Source organism: Heterodontus francisci, chromosome 2 (genome assembly GCF_036365525.1).
Source record: "Heterodontus francisci isolate sHetFra1 chromosome 2, sHetFra1.hap1, whole genome shotgun sequence".
Lineage (NCBI taxonomy): Eukaryota > Metazoa > Chordata > Chondrichthyes > Heterodontiformes > Heterodontidae > Heterodontus > Heterodontus francisci.
This window is the reverse complement of record NC_090372.1, coordinates 13,840,245-13,859,221: the sequence shown is the minus strand read 5'-3', so window position 1 is coordinate 13,859,221 and position 18,977 is coordinate 13,840,245. Positions and strand designations below refer to the sequence as shown.

The following is an 18,977-nucleotide window of genomic DNA, read 5'->3' as shown; positions in this document are numbered from 1 at the left end:
GGATAAACATGCCAAGGCAAGACCATTTCAGCCCAGAGACAATGTGTTAGTGCTATTACCAATACAGGGAGAACCATTGAAAGCCTGGTTCAGTGGCTCATACAGAGAACTAGCAAGGTGAATTATATAATTGACAGCACAGATCATAGGAAAGAGCAAAGGCTGTGCCACATCAATATGTTAAAACAGTATCACAGCCGTGAAGGGGACAAACTGGCACAAGTCTGTCAGGCAGTCAGGAAAGAGGAGGGCGAAAAGGACAGTGAGGACGAGTTAGAGGGAGACTGGGAGGATTCCCAAAATGAACCCCCTCCTGTCCGGTTAGCTATTGCTGAAATGTTAGGGAAATTAGTCACTGTACTCTCCTATTTAAATGCAGAACAGAGAGGAGACCTAACAAGGCTGCTCTCAATGTTTAAAGGGATCTGCAGGGACAAACCAGAGTGCAAAGCCCTAACCCTACATGATGTGGATGTAGGAAAGATCCCTCCCATAAAACAAAATCCGTATTGCCTCAGTCCCAGGAAACTGACCCAGGTTCGGGAGGAAATTCAGACAAAGACCTAGAAATTAAAGATTTAAATTCTGAAGGGAGACACTGAAAAGCTCATAAGCCAAAGGAAAACCCTAAGCCCCAAAAGGTTTTTGTGGCAGCTTTGGAGGGTGGTGATGGTGCTGGTGACTGCAAGTCAAGTATCCTAACAGAGGAGGAATTGTGGGCTAGACTGGATGTGCTGGAACGACAGGAAGAGCTGCTGAACAAAATTGATAGGTAGTCTCCTGCTGCAAGGAAAAAAATCCAGCACTGGGCAAAGTACAAAATGACTATGAAGCACTTCAAGGCAGGCTTTAAACTTTGCCTGACAAAGTGTCTTATGATGTTATGGTGCCATTTGGCCCACTTGCATTTATACCAGGACAGCTAATCCACTCAAATGAAGTCACTATTTAACTAGGTGACAGTTGGTTTGCAAAGTGCTCTGCAAAGCAAGCTGTTAGCCTGGTGGAGCACAGAAAAAATCATGTACAAAAAGCACTGGATGGTCTTCACAAAGTTCTGCACAACTTTGAATCCAGGGTTGTGTTCACCGATATAGAGAAACTGGAAAGGAAGGTATTGTAGAAATACATGAGAAAACCATTGTATGCTGCAGCACAAGCTGATTGAGCCCAGTCAAAGCAGTTGGAGTTCCTCAATTGTGCCCAATCCTGGATGAAAAAAAATTAAAACAGAGTATGGCTGTGATAGTGAGACTGATGAGTGTGTGTATACAGTTCCTTTTTAATTTGCGACTTCATAATGAAATGTTCCTGTTGTCACATTTCATTTTGCGTTGTGGGAAAGTGCCACGCCAAAGTGCTTTGCTGAATGATCATTTTCTTTAATCCACTGACTGGCAATCTGAATTTATATATTTTTTTAAAAAGACATTTAAAAAAAAAAGAAATAGCAGATAACTTTGCTAGCAGCTTAAGATGGCTACCTAATTTGCAACACCGTATTCTACATTGCAAGGTCTGTGAGAAGGGAGATGAAATGCATTCTCATTTACAAGCAAGAACCAAGACCCAGGAAATTTAAGGGAGCTATCTGTTCTTTTTAGCAAGGAGAAATACTGCTGAATCACCAAATTCCACAGACTGTATACCCTTTATTTTATGGACTCCAACTCAACCAATCTACTTTTCCCCATTCTGTAACCTATTTGTGTGTGTAAACCTCTATTGTGTTTGTGTGAGTGAAAGTTGGCATGTAGTTTTTTTTATTAGTTCAGTTTAGGTAGAATAGAGTAAACCACTTTGTTAGGAAAACCTATTGGTTCTTGTTAAGATCATAGCAAGTAAGTAATCAAACGCCTACTGAATTGACCAATACATCCACTTTGGAGAAAGAATTAAACCTGTTGTGGTCAAACAAGGAGAGGGAAAAGACCATAATACCATTGGTCATGAAATTCCAAATGGAAGGGCAGCTCCTGGGCTGTCATAAACTGGGAAAAGGCATCCCTACCTCCATACTCAAAAGTGCCATTGGCACCCACGTAGCCCCTCTCCAACAACCCCGCCCCACGACTCAGTGGAAAATCACCTATTTAGCTCCTGTGAGAGGGAAGCTCCACATTTGCCTTCCCAACCCTTTAAAGAACTGTAGGCTTCATAGGCACTCCATGCTAGCAATGTAAAGAATAGGTAAAGCAGTAGATCTATTGGCTTCACCCCCCCCCCCCCCCCCCCCACCACCCCTCTACACTGAGCTGCAAGGGTGGAGAGTGGGATGAAAGAGGGCAGATTTAGGAAGGAATGAGTGGGAAAGGACTGTAAATAGAGGAGGGGTAAAGAGGGATAATTAAGATGATCCTTTCTTCTCCTTTATTTCCTTTGATCCCAGCCGACAGCAGTTAGATTCGCAGCCTCATTATCATATTTAAAGTCCAAACTGCTTCCTTGGAGCCGGTTGTTGCCTGCCCACTCCCACCTCAGTTAAAGCCGTAAGTGGGCGTGTTGGAGGTAGCTTTGGGTCAGGTATCTAATTTTTAAGAGTTTAACCCCTCCCACCTGACCCAAACCCACCTGTTTTCTTTGGTTAAAATTTCCCCCTAAATCTAAAAGGTACATGTTTCAGTACCAGTTGACCATGTAATACCTTGTGTCAGTCATTCTATGTTGCTTCAGATAACTTGCAACATTATAATGATGGGTAAATTGCTGTCACATTTGGGCTACAGTAGGAGCACATTAAATATTAAAATCTGTCCTTGAAGCTCTGGCTTACCTGTGAGCAAAGCCATTGAAAATCTACAGACATAGTTTTCAAGAGGTACTGGTGATTAGATTTTCTTTTTAAAGTGTTGCACTGGGTTGACATAATTGTCATTGAAGCCTGATACTGCATACAGCTTGCTTGCTGAGAATATCTGTTGCTGCTTAGGATAGTGAAGGATTGAGACTGAAAATCACAATTATTGTTTGTATATTTATTAACAAACACAAGTGTTATGTGCTTTAATCTTTTGAGTATAGATCATAGATAAGCAAAGTATTAATGGTTCACTTTTACTACCACTTGATTTTACCAATGCCTCTGTATGCTCTACTATAGTAATACTTGTATGTTCAACTGTAAGGATTAATGGTACAACTCACTCTGATGAAACTGATAAAGTGTCATTTCATAGAAAATAATTTTTGTTTTATTCAACGGCTTTAAGAAAAATAATTAAACTAAACTTAAAGCTTTTTACTATGGATTTACAAAGGAATGTGCCACACTTTGGATGAAATATAAACAGACAAGCAATGTATTTAGGCAAGGCAGTTTTGTTTTTCAAAAAATTTACTTTATTCATAAAGTTTGTAGAAGTGCATTACATAAGTTCAAATTTGACGTTATGTAAAGTGCAATAAAATTCAATTTCTTTCATTACAGTATGTGGCACACTGAGGTGCCTCACGACACTTACATTTACAGGTTATATTTACAATATGCATTTCATATGAAACATACAGCCTGAAGGGTTTTATACGGGTTCTGGCCCCTTGCTGTAGGCAAGGCAGATACACAGATCTCTGTGACTCTACTTTGTCTACAACACAGATACTCAGCAGAGCTAAAATAAGATCACATGGATCTCCATGTAGCAATAATCTAGCTTATAAATGCAGCATTTTATGAAGTCCTAAACAATGAACTGATACTAAATCCAGCAGATTAAAGAAGTACAATGATCTACGGCTATAATTCAAGTCAATACAGAAGCTCATCTAACACACAATTCCACGTTCTATTAATATCTTTGGACTGAAGTTAAAATGAATTTTCTTGTTCTAAAATGGGGAGAGACTAATAAAAGAGGTGATGGTTAACAGCGATTGATGCAGAAATGAAAATTTTTGTAGTCCATCAAGAAGGCTGAGCCTACTTTATCATTTTTGAGAAGTTACTAGGCGCTGCCAGTTAAGGTTTTTAATAGGATTGCTGGCTTCCCAGTGATCTTGACTCATTTTCCTTACATGCCAGGTGGCTGTGAGATTTTGACAAGTGATTGATTTAGTTTTGGAGGCGGCCTGAACTGCACAAAGCACTTTTCATATTGGAAAAGACATGACCATTTTTTCTTGTGTTTAAAGATTTATTGCTGTGCACAAAACTGTTGTAAGTGAGTTTGTTTGCTATTTATTTTCCTGGAATTCAGTAATTGGTGCCATTAGCTAAAGGGTAAGTTTTTATAGGAATCCCTAATGCTGTCATATTTGCCTTGCGACAGGACTGGAAATTAGATGGGTGGATTGCAATTTCCCATTTACACACCCTTCCTTTGAAATGGAGATCAAATTCCAAGGAGAGTGGATGGAGGTCCTCGGCTGTGGTATCATGGAGCAGCATCTGGTAAACTCAGGTAATTAAATAGTGCAGAACAATTGGCATTGGAGTTTTTGAAATCATCTTTGATTCTTGATTTAATTCTCTCTGTTACTTTAAAATATATTTTGGCCCTAATTTTCTTCCCACGTTTTCAAATTATTTGAAAGTTTCTGCCAAAGAATTCTGAAGAATAGTTGCACATAAAAGCCATACTTCAAATAGTTACATTACACACATTATGCACATTGTACAGTTGTATATAACTTATACAGGAAATATTGGAAGAAATAATTGTGCAGCGGTTAGATAAATGCTGTTTCCTCCATCAGCAACATGGCTTACTGTGGTTTCAAGTTTTGACTCTTTTGCTGCTGGGCACAAAACATACCCTTTTCATAGCCTTCATATGTTCATTTTATGGCCTACACGTATAACAGTTAGCATTTTAAAAAAAACTCAAATTGTACCATATTAGATATGAATCAATTGTCAGTTACACATTTTGCATGGAATACTTGAAATATTCAACAGTCATGAAGCATTTTCTTTTAGTTGTTTAAAGAGAAAGAATTTATTGGGAGAGATCATTTTATTTGCTCTTCAAGGTAAGGGATGCTGATGCTCGGAAAGGAGATGCTTTTTCACTTTTGGCATGAAGCTCTCAATTCAACTACAGCAGTGATTCTCAAAGTGTGGTCCGCAAAGGTCCTCCAGGTGGCCCGCGGGCTGGTTCAAAATGCAAGTCACTGACATGCAACGCCGAGGCCACATGAAAGAACAAACCAGAACCCTCATCCCCACCACTCGCATGAGGTCACACAACAGATTGATTTCCACGTGCGTGGAACAAGTTGTCACAAGCGCGTGGAACAAGTTGTCACAAGCGCGAGCAACAACAATATAGCTTTAAGAGCAAGATTTATGTTACTGTTACAGCACATAACTGCGTGATCGGATTTTCAATACTTGAGGGGCTGAAAACAAAGAAGAAAAACTGGCGAAACGTGGAGCCCGACATGGGACTGAAACTCTCCAGCTTGGAACCAGACATAACCTCAGTGCTATCTCATCAAAAGCATTGCCATTCTTCCCATAAATTCTGCTGAGTTTTTTTGCAATTGTAAGCAAAAGTGGGTGGGGTAGGAGTGGTAGTGGTCTGCAGGGTCTTTTTCCCCGCCTAAGTGGTCTGCAGATAAAAAAGTTTGAGAACCACTGAATTACAGCATAGACAAAGTGCAGAGTTGAGTTCCTTCTGTTCTGCCAGAAAAATCTGTCAAAAACTTAACCTCACAAGAGCACTATTTACAACATCTAAGTGGATTTTCCCCAATACACTTGCCAATTTTGTGGTGTGGACCCATGCCCACTAAGCTCATTTCATTTATATCTTTATTGACAACAGAGAGAGCAGATTTTCATCTTATCAAACTGGGTTGAATTTAAACCCTGTCCCAGAACTTAACAGCCTAGATCCAATCTCACATAAAGTTTTCCCTACCTATCAAACCTGTCCTCACCAACCACCACTGGTTTCCTGACCCCACCAGTATATTGACTTTAAATTTCCTGTTTTTGTTTTCAAGATCCTCCATGACGCTTTCATGAATATTCACTGGAACATAGGAAGTATCTGAGCTGGTCAGTAATAAAACAAACAATTCAGTAGATTAATCAATAGGTGTTGGTGGCTGTTTGGCTTTACTCTGGTTGTTTACCTTTCCACAACAATGGGCTAAACATTTAACCCTAAATTCTTAAAGCTAATCTTAAGGAAATGAATTGGCAACATTTGGAACAACTCTAATAAGTGGGATAGAATATTTGTTTTGACCACGCTAACCCTAAGTAGGAGAGAAAACAGCAATGGTTCCCAGTGGAGCACATCTTCTCTGATAGCACGAAATATTGGAGTGAAGGTGTTCTGTACAAGGGCTGCGGTTACATGGTATGTGTGCTACCAGATACATATAGCAACTGTGGTCGATTTACAAATTTCTTGAATATATTACGGACAGGTGGTAAGTGGTGTGGGTGGCTTCCACATTTCACCTTCCAACTGACCATTGATATTGTTTTGTTAAAAACGATATGTCAATACCTGAGTGTTTTTTTAGGGTCAAATAAAAAGACAAATGACAGGTTTTCTTGTAGGTTCTAAAAAAAGGAAGGTTAAATTTTCATTTAAACAGCAAAACCTTAATTGTTCGCACCCTTTACCCACTCACGCATTCACACACGTGCACACGCAAAGATAGATCGATAGAAGAGAAAGGGTAGGATGCCCAAGTGATCCCAAGTGATGTAAGAGTTCATGGTGCACAGCAACCTGTTGAGAATCTTCTTGGGAGGAAAGTGTTTTCAAAGGTGCAGGCCTGAATGTTTGCAGTCATGAGCTGCTGAGGTGTAGTAGATTTCCAGTGGTTAAAACGTCAATCTGGAGGTGGTGTCACCTTTAACATTCTCTGCTACATCAAGTTGAAGTATACTATCAGCAGCAGGGCTTCTTCCTAAGCTGGACTGATCTCACAGCCTTTGCCTGGAACTGGCTTTCTGTGGTCTTTGCTTGATCTCCCCTCTCTGTCCATTATATTTGAGTCTCTGTCAGGTGACACATGGCCCTCTCCCTTAGTGTGACCACACAATAGTCCAGGATATGGAAACCATTGCTATCTATTGGCATCTGGATGGGGGACATTCTGTTACAATGGTGTTACTTCACACCTCCTCATCCTGGTGGAGTCGGTCTGTCTTACAGAACCTTTGTTAATTCATTCTTGTAGATTAGAGTCATCAACATGTAATGTGCTCATTACAATTTCAATGGGTTTTCCCCAGAGCTAGTTCAGACCTAGTTAATGAGTTTCATCTTTGCAGATAGGCTTGTTCATTGATAATACAGGGGGGTCACCTGACCTCTACTCCATTTTGTCTGTGCTACAATGTGCCCATTTTCTTGTGGTTCAGTTTAACAGTTGATTTTTGTATTTCATAATTCCTCCCATTCATTGTTTATTTTATCATGGCTTCTTCCGAGCATGACAATTGGATGATGTGGCAAATATTAAAATTTCAATCTTGCTACAGTTGACCTTGTGCTCCAATTGGTGACTGTATTTTTTAATACAAGCCAGCATTTGTAATAGAATGACCACAGGATTGAAAATTTAGATCTGTGTTCCAATCCTGCAATATAAAACACATGTATATTTGGACAGTTCTGGTTCTGCATAGTGAGCGGAGTCAGAGGGAGCCCTATCAATTTCCCTATTGCTACTAAAACTAGTGGAATGAAGTTCTTTTGTGACTCTCTTGGGCTGGGACAAGGGGATAGCATTCCCAAAAGATACTCCATTCCTTGCTATCAAATGCTTTGCATTGTCAAGAGAAATACGAATGATATCACCCTGCACTTTGTGAATAACAGTCAAGAGGCAGTGAACATTAGCTGACAAGTACCTCCCTAGATAAAACTAATCTGATTAATTTAGCAACCAATTTGTTCAAATGAATTGTCAAAAAATTTCATTGGAATGTTAGTTCAACATATAAGTTGTCGGGATAGACCTTGACTTTGTATGCTGGTGTAAAACAGTTGATAGCCAGTCAGCAGCCCTTTTTACATTTATCCCCGTTCTTATTTTTGTTGAAGTCAATGGAAATACAAATAGGGAAAGATGTAAAAAGAGTTACCGACTCAGTATCATCCTTTTTTACACCAACGCACCAAGTCAAGATCTACTCCCTAGAATGCCAAGTGTTTTCACAATAAATTTGAGAATCACTGCCAAACAGTAGATTTAATAAGAGTGTAGAATGAGGCAAGTTGTCAAGCAATTTGAATTTGAAAAGATATTTTGATCAATAGTAATCCCATAGTTCCATGTTCCACACTGGCTGAGCTGAGGAAGTAAAATGTAGTACGCTGTTGCTTCCAAAAGGCAGTATGACAGAGGAATTACTGATAGATCTAATGCCCCATCTACAATCACAGATTAGAATTGAATCACCAAAAAATGGGTGAATTGGTTTCCATTAGTGATTATAATTGTGGCAAATTTAGTAAAATCAGAATAAACGAAGTACATAATTTGGTTTACTTTGATTTCAATTTTATGCCTTCACTAAACGTTAATTCTCATTACAGAGGAATAGCTATAATAGCTGACTGCAGTATTTGTAGTTATGTCAACGCATGGCTGCCAGCAACTTGATCAGTTATAAGCACGTCAGGATGTGGGTGAACGCACCATTGCTCTCATCTTTATCTTTCCTGCCCTGCTTAGATCATTGAACCATTTCCTGCAATGGGTTGCACCACACTCCTGCTTCTGACCTCTTGTGTCACCTCCAACCATGCCTTCTTGATTTCCCATGTGGCTTTTTCAACCCATTGCTGGGGAATGATATGTTCCTCTGGGTCCTCACAGCCTCCCAGCACACATTACGGTAGGCACCACTGTAGCGGGGCTCAGCCTGTGACCTTCTACCTTCAATGGCAACACTTCTTTGTCTCTCCGTCCCACCTGCAACTAGTTCAGCTTACATGTTTAGTGTGTCCCTGTGACACTAATTGGTCAGGTAACCCAGGAATCATATGTTAATGCAGTTGTTGTCTTAAAAAGCCACTGACAACCATGCATCATTTCCATACTGGATTTCCCATGCGTTATTACCCCACTGCCAGCATTTCTGCACATTAAAATCCAGCCCATAGTGTTAGTAGAACATGGACTGTTTTACTGCAAGTGGCCATTGCAATGGAGACTATAAGACTAGTTAAAAGGGAAATTGGATATGCATTTGAAAAAGAAGAATAAGGGAAAGGGAAGTGAAACTGGTTTGGGGTAGATAGCTGCTGTTGAAGAATGCGCATCAACTCTGGCGTGATAGACCGCAGGAAAGTGATGGAGTGGTGCCCATCTGCTCCCCTGTTCCATTGCTGGTAAAGTGGAGTGGTGGGTCCAAGAAAGATGACCCTGTTTGGTATTCCAGGCCACCCTTCCCAGAAGATGGCAGTGTATGATGCCTACCAGGCTCAATGCTGTGTACATTTTCTGTAGAAGATCATCACACTAAGGAATCTGGCAAACTAAGACTGCCCAACTTTACCATTTATTGGTTAGGCAGCCGAAATAGCATGCCAAAGGTATTGTCTGTCGAAGTGTTCCACATTTACGGTTCACATGCCAGCCTCATACAACATTACAACTTTTTCATTGCATCTCATGCATTACATACCACAGCAGGAAAACCTTCAAGATGCAATATACAGTTGAAAACTTTGCTGAGCACACATCACACCAAGTCCTTGTAACACAACTTGACTGCATCAATTACTGACAGAAGGTTGGCTTGCAGGTTTGGCATAAGTCTGTCACTGTGTATATGCTGCTTTCACTTCCAGCAACTCAAGACTACTTTTCTGCTTCTACAACAATGATGGTGCATAATTCAAGAATACAATTCCAACAGGGATAAAGGTCTCCCTGGTGAATTATTGCTGGTGAAGGCACATCTCCTTGCTGTCTCAGGGATCTCTAGTGGGGTCTGTAGATCTGAAAATGTGGGTAATCCCGAACTGAATGGACTGCCTCAAATGCCAGTTCCCTCTCTGTTCATTCCTCAACAACTGCTTCTCATCTTCAAACTACCATGTCCATACTGTCAAATAGACATGCTTAAATAAAGCATTAAACATCTTTCAGTGGTGTCAGGTAAAAAAGTAAAATCAAAAATGCAAACAAAGGGAAGCATTGGAAACAATAATGTAGCAAAAACAATCCAAAAAGCCAAAAAAATCTCAGCCCTTCCCAAAACAAATCAACACACTTTTCTTAAAAGTCACTCTCAAAGGTCAGAAAATTAAAGATACTCCAGTTTTTCACTACTCTATAAGAATTACTGCGATACTTTTCAGCAAAACATGCGAACTGACAGGTAGGAAAGCCCCATCTTCATCAACAAAATTGTGAAACTTTTCCTGAGTTTGTGCTGCTGTTGAGAGCATAAACTCAGTCAAGCTTCAGCAGTACAGCACCGTTGTAAACTGCTGGTGTGTGTAATCTCAGTACTATAGTTCCCAGGAACTTCTGACCCCTTCATTATGTTTGTGCGCATATGCAGCTGGCACAATGCATTGCAAGATTTGCATAATAGTATTTGACACAGAAATGATCAACATAGGAATGGTACACCCTCTACTTGTTTACTTTTGCAGTTGACCTGTAATTAAGCTGGTGCCTTCTACAACATCTGAGCATTTAACTCTCAAATAATATTTGTCCACAGGTTTCCTCTGGAAGGCTAACCTGCCAGTCTCAGCAAAATTGCCTGGAATGAAAATTGGCTGGCAGAAATCATCCAAATGATGGCATTAACAGCTTTCATGGGTTGCACCATTTTACATTCCTAGCAAAATGTGGCTTAAATGGAGCAGAATGCTGAGGACAAAATGTAAAGCAAAAACTGAATTGAAATGTGGAGATGACTGGAAAGTTGACAGTAGAGCTTTAAACACGTTCAGTAGATATCTATGCATTGCTGAGTTGAAAGACTAAAATTGGGGGTGGGGGGCAATGGGCTATGTTCAGGGGATGGAGATTAATTCATTGGAGAAATGCTGTATGTTGCACTCACGCTGGCTATTGCCCACTATAAAATGAAGTTTTCATCATCTACAACTTACATAGCAGTAGCATGCTAAAATATTTATTAGCTTTACAGGTCATAAAACACAGTTTCCAAAGACAAGTGACAGCATAGATTCTTAATCCTTCAGTGGGTCCAGGCTTTGTGGGTATATATCCAAAGCCTTTAATAAGTTGTGATTTATTGGCTAATAGAAGAATCTTGTTAATAGTACCTTGTAGCAATTTTACTGATTAAATTTATAAATGTTCTTTAAGTTAAATGCCTCGTGTAGACTTTTAATTAACATTTCTGATTAAAGAATATATTTTAGAGATAGGAAATGTGATGGTTGGCATCCTTCCATCTAAGAAAGATGATGGACATGCAACAAACAATCCATTTAGTTGGGGTGTCTTCTCTTGATGCACCTTTGCTGATGGCTATGAAGGCCAATCCTTGAAAGGTAGGTTCTGCCACAAGTGCTGCACGTGAAGCTGCCTAGTGACACTGTGAGTTGTTGTTTTTGATGTTGGCGCTTTTTGCCAAGCTGCTGTAGCTACTGGTCTTCGTGGTAGTGCACACCAGTCCACAGGATGCGTCGCCATTTCCCTCTTTCACCAGCTAGTGACTCCCAAGTGCGATAGTTGTCATTTAGGGCCTTCATGTCAGACTTCCAAGCATCCTTGAAGCAGAGCTTTGGGCACCCCACTGGCCGTCTGGCCCCGGCTACCTCACCATACAGAAGGTCTTTGGGTATGTGACCGTCTTCCATCCTGCAGACATGTCCGATCCACTGAAGCTGCCTCTGTTTGATTAGTGCCTTCACACTTGGGAGTTCTGCGTTTGAGAGGATGGCCACATTTGTGATTTTGTCTGCCAGGATATCCCCATAATGCGCCGCAAAGAGTGAAGATGGAAATTATTGAGCTTCTTTTCCTGGTGGCTGTAAGTCACCCATGTTTTACAGCCACACAGCAAGGTGCTGAGAACACAGGCCTTAGAAACCATCAGCTTGGTCCGAAGGGTCAGCTTAGTGTTATCCCATGCACATTTCACAAGTTGGCCAAAGGTGGTAGCTGTTTTCCCTATGCGTGTATCGAGCTCTGCATCAAGGGACAGATTGTCTGTCACCGTGGACCCAAGGTAGCAGAATTTGCTAACCACTTCCAGTGGGGTGTTATTTAGTGTGATCAGGGGAGGACATGCAACACCTTGTCCCATGACCATGGTTTACTTGATGCTTATAGTCTTATAGCCTATATGATGCACAGCATAAACCCAATAACTAAGACACTGCATGACCTGAGGAAATGTGATGTTAACCCTGTAATTGGTGATTTTTTTTTGTATCTGCCAAATTAATTCTGAAACATATTCTACTGCATTTTTAATTATTGGTAATAGATCACAAACAAATGTGCCAAACAATACTTTTTTTGTGTGCGCTCAGCGAGTTTAAAACCCTCCTGAATCTCAGATTGGAATGCTGGTACTTCAGCTGTTCAGTTGAATTAGCATTTTCACGTGGGAAGTGTTTATATTTAACAGGCAGTAATTAAAATTAAAGCAGGTTTGAAAAATGACATAAACATGCTATTTGATTAATCAACTGAGCGCACCAGAGGTACTGTGCATTATGGAAAAGTGCTTCCAGCAATACATCTGGTGCTCAGAGGCAGCTGAGTTTGATAATGGAGTATAATAGTTGTTTATACATGTCCACTGAACATTAGAAAATCCCATTTTATGACTACACACTCTTTATATTTAGCAAGTCACTGAAACTCATTCAAAAACAAGTTGTTTAAAATAATACTCCAACCTACTCATTTTCACATTATTGGAAACTGTCAGTACATTTTAAGTTGCATTCAAACTATAAATTAGCTAAAATACAATGTTATTGATAATATAAGCAATTTAAACACGGTGACTAGGGCATATGTTAAAAAGAGAATATTCTAAAGCTACAACAGTGAATTGCAAATGCTGATGAAGTCCTTTGTTGTTATTGGGTACCATGAATACACAAGGTAATAGATGACTGAGACACATTGGAGCTGAAAATTTACAATAAAGAACAAAAAGAACAAAGGAAATTACAGCACAGGAACAGGCCCTTCGGCCCTCCAAGCCTGCGCCGATCCAGATCCTCTATCTAAACCTGTCGCCTATTTTCTAAGGGTCTGTATCTCTTTGCTTCCTTCCCATTCATGTATCTGTCTAGATACATCTTAAAAGACGCTATCGTGCCCACGTCTACCACCTCCATTGGCAACGCGTTCCATGCACCCACCACCCTCTGCGTAAAGAACTTTCCACGTATATCCCCCCTAAACTTTTCCCCTCTCACTTTGAACTCGTGACCCCTAGTAATTGAATCCCCCACTCTGGGAAAAAGCTTCTTGCTATCCACCCTGTCTATACCTCTCATGATTTTGTACACCTCAGTCAGGTCCCCCCTCAACCTCCGTCTTTCTAATGAAAATAATCCTAATCTACTCAACCTCTCTTCATAGCTAGCGCCCTCCATACCAGGCAACATCCTGGTGAACCTCCTCTGCACCCTCTCCAAAGCATCCACATCCTTTTGGTAATGTGGCGACCAGAACTGCACGCAGTATTCCAAATGTGGCCAAACCAAAATCTTGTACAACTGTAACATGACCTGCCAACTCTTGTACTCAATACCCCGTCCGATGAAGGAAAGCATGCCGTATGCCTTCTTGACTACTCTATTGACCTGCGTTGCCACCTTCAGGGAACAATGGACCTGAACACCCAAATATCTCTGTATATCAATTTTCCCCGGGACTTTTCCATTTATTGTATAGTCCACTCTTGAATTGGATCTTCCAAAATGCATCACCTCGCATTTGCCCGGATTGAACTCCATCTGCCATTTCTCTGCCCAACTCTCCAATCTATCTATATTCTGCTGTATTCTCTGACAGTCCCCTTCACTATCTGCTACTCCACCAATCTTAGTATCGTCTGCAAACTTGCTAATCAGACCACCTATACTTTCCTCCAAATCATTTATGTATATCACAAACAACAGTGGTCCCAGTACGGATCCCTGTGGAACACCACTGGTCACACGTCTCCATTTTGAGAAACTCCCTTCCACTGCTACTCTCTGTCTCCTGTTGCCCAGCCAGTTCTTTATCCATCCAGCTAGTACACCCTGGACCCCATGCGACTTCACTTTCTCCATCAACCTACCATGGGGAACCTTATCAAACGCCTTACTGAAGTCCATGTATATGACATCTACAGCCCTTCCCTCATCAATCAACTTTGTCACTTCCTCAAAGAATTCTATTAAGTTGGTAAGACATGACCTTCCCTGCACAAAACCATGTTGCCTATCACTGATAAGCCCATTTTCTTCCAAATGGAAATAGATCCTATCCCTCAGTATCTTCTCCAGCAGCTTCCCTACCACTGACGTCGGGCTCACCGGTCTATAATTACCTGGATTATCCCTGCTACCCTTCTTAAACAAGGGGACAACATTAGCAATTCTCCAGTCCTCCGGGACCTCACCCGTGTTTAAGGATGCTGCAAAGATATCTGTTAAGGCCCCAACTATTTCCTCTCTCGCTTCCCACAGTAACCTGGGATAGATCCCATCCGGACCTGGGGACTTGTCCACCTTAATGCCTTTTAGAATACCCAACACTTCCTCCCTCCTTATACTGACTTGACTTAGAGTAATCAAACATCTATCCCTAACCTCAACATCCGTCATGTCCCTCTCCTCGGTGAATACCGATGCAAAGTACTCGTTTAGAATCTCACCCATTTTCTCTGACTCCACGCATAATTTTCCTCCTTTGTCCTTGAGTGGGCCAATCCTTTCTCTAGTTACCCTCTTGCTCCTTATGTATGAATAAAAGGATTTGGGATTTTCCTTAACCCAGTTTGCTAAAGATTTTTCATGACCCCTTTTAGCCCTCTTAATTCCTCGTTTCAGATTGGTCCTACATTCCCGATATTCTTCCAAAGCTTCGTCTTTCTTCAGCCGCCTAGACCTTATGTATGCTTCCTTTTTCCTCTTAGCTAGTTTCACAATTTCACCTGTCATCCATGGTTCCCTAATCTTGCCATTTCTATCCCTCATTTTCACAGGAACATGTCTCTCCTGCACGCTAATCGACCTCTCTTTAAAAGCCTCCCACATATCAAATGTGGATTGATCTTCAAACAGCTGCTCCCAATCTACATTCCCCAGCTCCTGCCGAATTTTGGTATAGTTGGCCTTCCCCCAATTTAGCACTCTTCCTTTAGGACCACTCTCGTCTTTGTCCATGAGTATTCTAAAACTTACGGAATTGTGATCACTATTCCCAAAGTAGTCTCCTACTGAAACTTCAACCACCTGGCCAGGCTCATTCCCCAACACCAGGTCCAGTATGGCCCCTTCCCGAGTTGGACTATTTACATACTGCTCTAGAAAACCGTCCTGGATGCTCCTTACAAATTCTGCTCCAACTAGACGTCTAACACTAAGTGAATCCCAGTCAATGTTGGGAAAATTAAAATCTCCTATTACCACCACCCTGTTGCTCCTACATCTTTCCATAATCTGTTTACATATTTGTACCTCTATCTCACGCTCGCTGTTGGGAGGCCTGTAGTACAGCCCCAACATTGTTACCGCGCCCTTCCTATTTCTGAGTTCTGCCCATATTGCCTCACTGCTCGAGTCCTCCATAGTGCCCTCCTTCAGCACAGCTGTGATATCCTCTTTGACCAGTAATGCAGCTCCTCCACCCCTTTTACCTCCCTCTCTATCCCGCCTGAAGCATCGATATCCTGGGATATTTAGTTGCCAATTGTGCCCTTCCCTCAACCAAGTCTCAGTAATAGCAATAACATCATACTCCCAGGTACTAATCCAAGCCCTAAGTTCATCTGCCTTACCTACTACACTTCTTGCATTAAAACAAATGCACCTCAGACCACCAGTCCCTTTGCGTTCATCATCTGCTCCCTGTCTACTCTTCCCCTTAGTCACGCTGACTTCATTATCTAGTTCCTTACAGGCTTTAGTTGCTACCTCCTTACTGTCCACTGACCTCCTCATTTGGTTCCAATCCCCCTGCCACATTAGTTTAAACCCTCCCCAACAGCGTTAGCAAAATAGAGGTTGGTGGAACCCCCAACGGAAACAACCTGAGACCTGTGGAAGCCCCATGGAATTTCAAGGTCATTATTGAGAGTGTGTAAAGGGAGCATCGATGAACTGTTCCTGACTGGGGGGGGGTCTTGATGCTGACACCAGTGCCTGAACTGGTAAAGTATTCCATTTTGCTGTGCTAATCCCATATTTTCATAAACATAAAAAAAAAATCAGACATACAAGAAAGTTATTGATTTCTGGAATTTTTGATGAAGTTTTAAGTCACAGCAAGAACTTGCATTTATATAGCGCCTTTAATCTAGTAAAAACAGTCCAAGGTGTGTCACAGGAGTGTTATCAGACAAAATTTGACGCCGAGGTTTAGCGAGGGAATTCCAGCACTTTGTGACAAAGGAAATCTACAAGCTATATACGAAGGGATAAGAGGGCGATCGGCCTTGCCATCACCAAAGTTGCTCCCCTGAAGTTGGCAGATGGTGAAGTACTCACCTACAGAAGTAAACAGATGCCCCGCTGGGCTGAACACTACTGTGAGCTGTACTCTGTGAGTCGGACATCTCCCAGTCTGTGCTTGACACACTCCCACAACTTCCTGTCATGGAGGAGTTAGATGAAGAACCCTAATCACTGGAGCTGAGGGAAGGACTTGGAACACCCAGTGAACAGAGGAAACCTGGCAAGGACAGAATTCCAGCCGAACTGCTCAAGCATGGAAAGTCCCATCTATTGCCACACCTTTATGACCTTCTCCTTCTCTGCTGGAAATTAAGCTCTGTTCCACAGGAGATGCGTGACGCCAAAATTATCACGCTATACAAAAAACAAAGGCGACAGAGGAGACTGCAACAACTACAGGGGCATCTCACTCCTTAATCACGGCGTTTCCTAGGGTCATATTTAAAAGACTCCATTTAATTGCAGACTGAGTGTACCCGGAAGCACAGTGCAGTTTCCATGCTGGCAGATCTACTGTGAGTATGATCTTCTCCATTCACCAGCTACAAGAGAAGTATAGGGAACAGAGTATACCCCTGTACCTTACTTTCATAGATCTCACTAAGGCATTCAACATCGATAGCAGAGAATGACTGTACAACATTTTGGGGGAAATTGGCTGTCCACCGAAGTTCCTCAGTCTCAGCTGCTCCTTCCATGACAACACTGCACTGTACAGTTTGATGACTCCACTTATGACGAATTCAGAGTGAAGAATGGAGTGAAACATGGTTGTGTCCTCGACCCCACTCTGTTTGGCATCTTCTCCTCCATGCTCCTGACCTTCACCGCAGATATGAAAGGAGTCTACTTGCACACTCAGTCAGACGGCAAACTCTACAATGTGTCAAGACTGAAAGTGAAGACAAAAACACATCATGTCCTGGTCAGAGAACTCCTCTATGCTGGTGATTCTGCGCTAGTCGCTCAAATGGAAACTCAGCTACAAAGACTCATGGGTTGTCTCTCCCATGCCTATAACTTGTTTTCCTTGTCTATAAGCGTACAGCCAACAAAATCGGAACTCAGTGATGCCATTGATTCTCCAGCCAGCGGAAAAGCCCCTGGGAAGGACGGCATTACCCCTGAAATAATCAAGAGTGCCAAGCCTGCTATACTCTCAGCACTACATGAACTGCTTTGCCTGTGCTGGGACGAGGGAGCAGTACCTCAGGACATGCGCGATGCCAATATCACCCTCTATAAAAACAAAGGTGACCGCGGTGACTGCGACAACTACCGTGGAATCTCCCTGCTCAGCATCGTGGGGAAAGTCTTTGCTCGAGTTGCTTTAAACAGGCTCCAGAAGCTGGCCGAGCACGTCTACCCTGAGGCACAGTGTGGCTTTCGTGCAGAGAGATCGACCGTTGACATGCTGTTCTCCCTTCGTCAGATACAGGAGAAATGCCGCGAACAACAGATGCCCCTCTACATTGCTTTCATTGATCTCACCAAAGCTTTTGACCTTGTCAGCAGACATGGTCTCTTCAGACTACTAGAAAAGATCGGATGTCCACCAAAGCTACTAAGCATCATCACCTCATTCCATGACAATATGAAAGGCACAATTCAGTATAGCGGCACCTCATCAGACCCCTTTCCTATCCTGAGTGGCGTGAAACAGGGCTGTGTTCTCGCACCCACACTGTTTGGGATTTTCTTCTCCCTGCTGCTCTCACATGCATTCAAGTCTTCAGAAGAAGGAATTTTCCTCCACACAAGATCAGGGGGCAGGTTGTTCAACCTTGCCCATCTAAGAGCGAAGACCAAAGTACGGAAAGTCCTCATCAGGGAACTCCTCTTTGCTGACAATGCTGCTTTAACATCTCACACTGAAGAGTGTCTGCAGAGTCTCATCGACAAGTTTGCGGCTGCCTGCAACGAATTTGGGCTAACCATCAGCCTCAAGAAAACGAACATCATGGGACAGGACATCAGAAATGCTCCATCCATCAATATCGGTGACCACGCTCTGGAAGTGGTTCAAGAGTTCACCTACCTAGGCTCAACTATCACCAGTAACCTGTCTCTAGATGCAGAAATCAACAAGCGCATGGGAAAGGCTTCCACTGCTATGTCCAGACTGCCCAAGAGAGCATGGGAAAATGGTGCACTGACACGGAACACAAAAGTCCGAGTGTATCAAACCTGTGTCCTCAGTACCTTGCTCTGTGGCAGCAAGGCCTGGACAACGTATGTCAGCCAAGAGCGACGTCTCAATTCATTCCATCTTCGCTGCCTCCAGAGAATATTTGGCATCAGGTGGCAGGACCGTATCTCCAACACAGAAGTCCTCGAGGCGGCCAACATCCCCAGTTTATACACACTACTGAGTCAGCG

General features: G+C 42.1%; 1 protein-coding gene across 22 annotated transcripts in view; it reads left to right on the top strand.

Annotated features, from left to right (window-relative positions):
- The window catches only part of fars2 (phenylalanyl-tRNA synthetase 2, mitochondrial), a 480,761-nt gene that overhangs the window by 187,755 nt on the left and 274,029 nt on the right, over positions 1–18,977 (top strand). For 20 of the 22 annotated variants that reach the window (XM_068054478.1, XM_068054480.1, XM_068054481.1 and 17 more), the window contains one exon: positions 4,266–4,397. The exons of 1 other annotated variant lie outside the window; for it this stretch is intronic. In XM_068054478.1, the coding sequence (XP_067910579.1) occupies positions 4,266–4,397 (132 nt within the window). Of the gene's footprint in view, positions 1–4,265; positions 4,398–10,651; positions 10,904–18,977 lie in introns of those variants that run through there. One more of the 22 variants, XM_068054477.1, reaches the window with a different exon arrangement.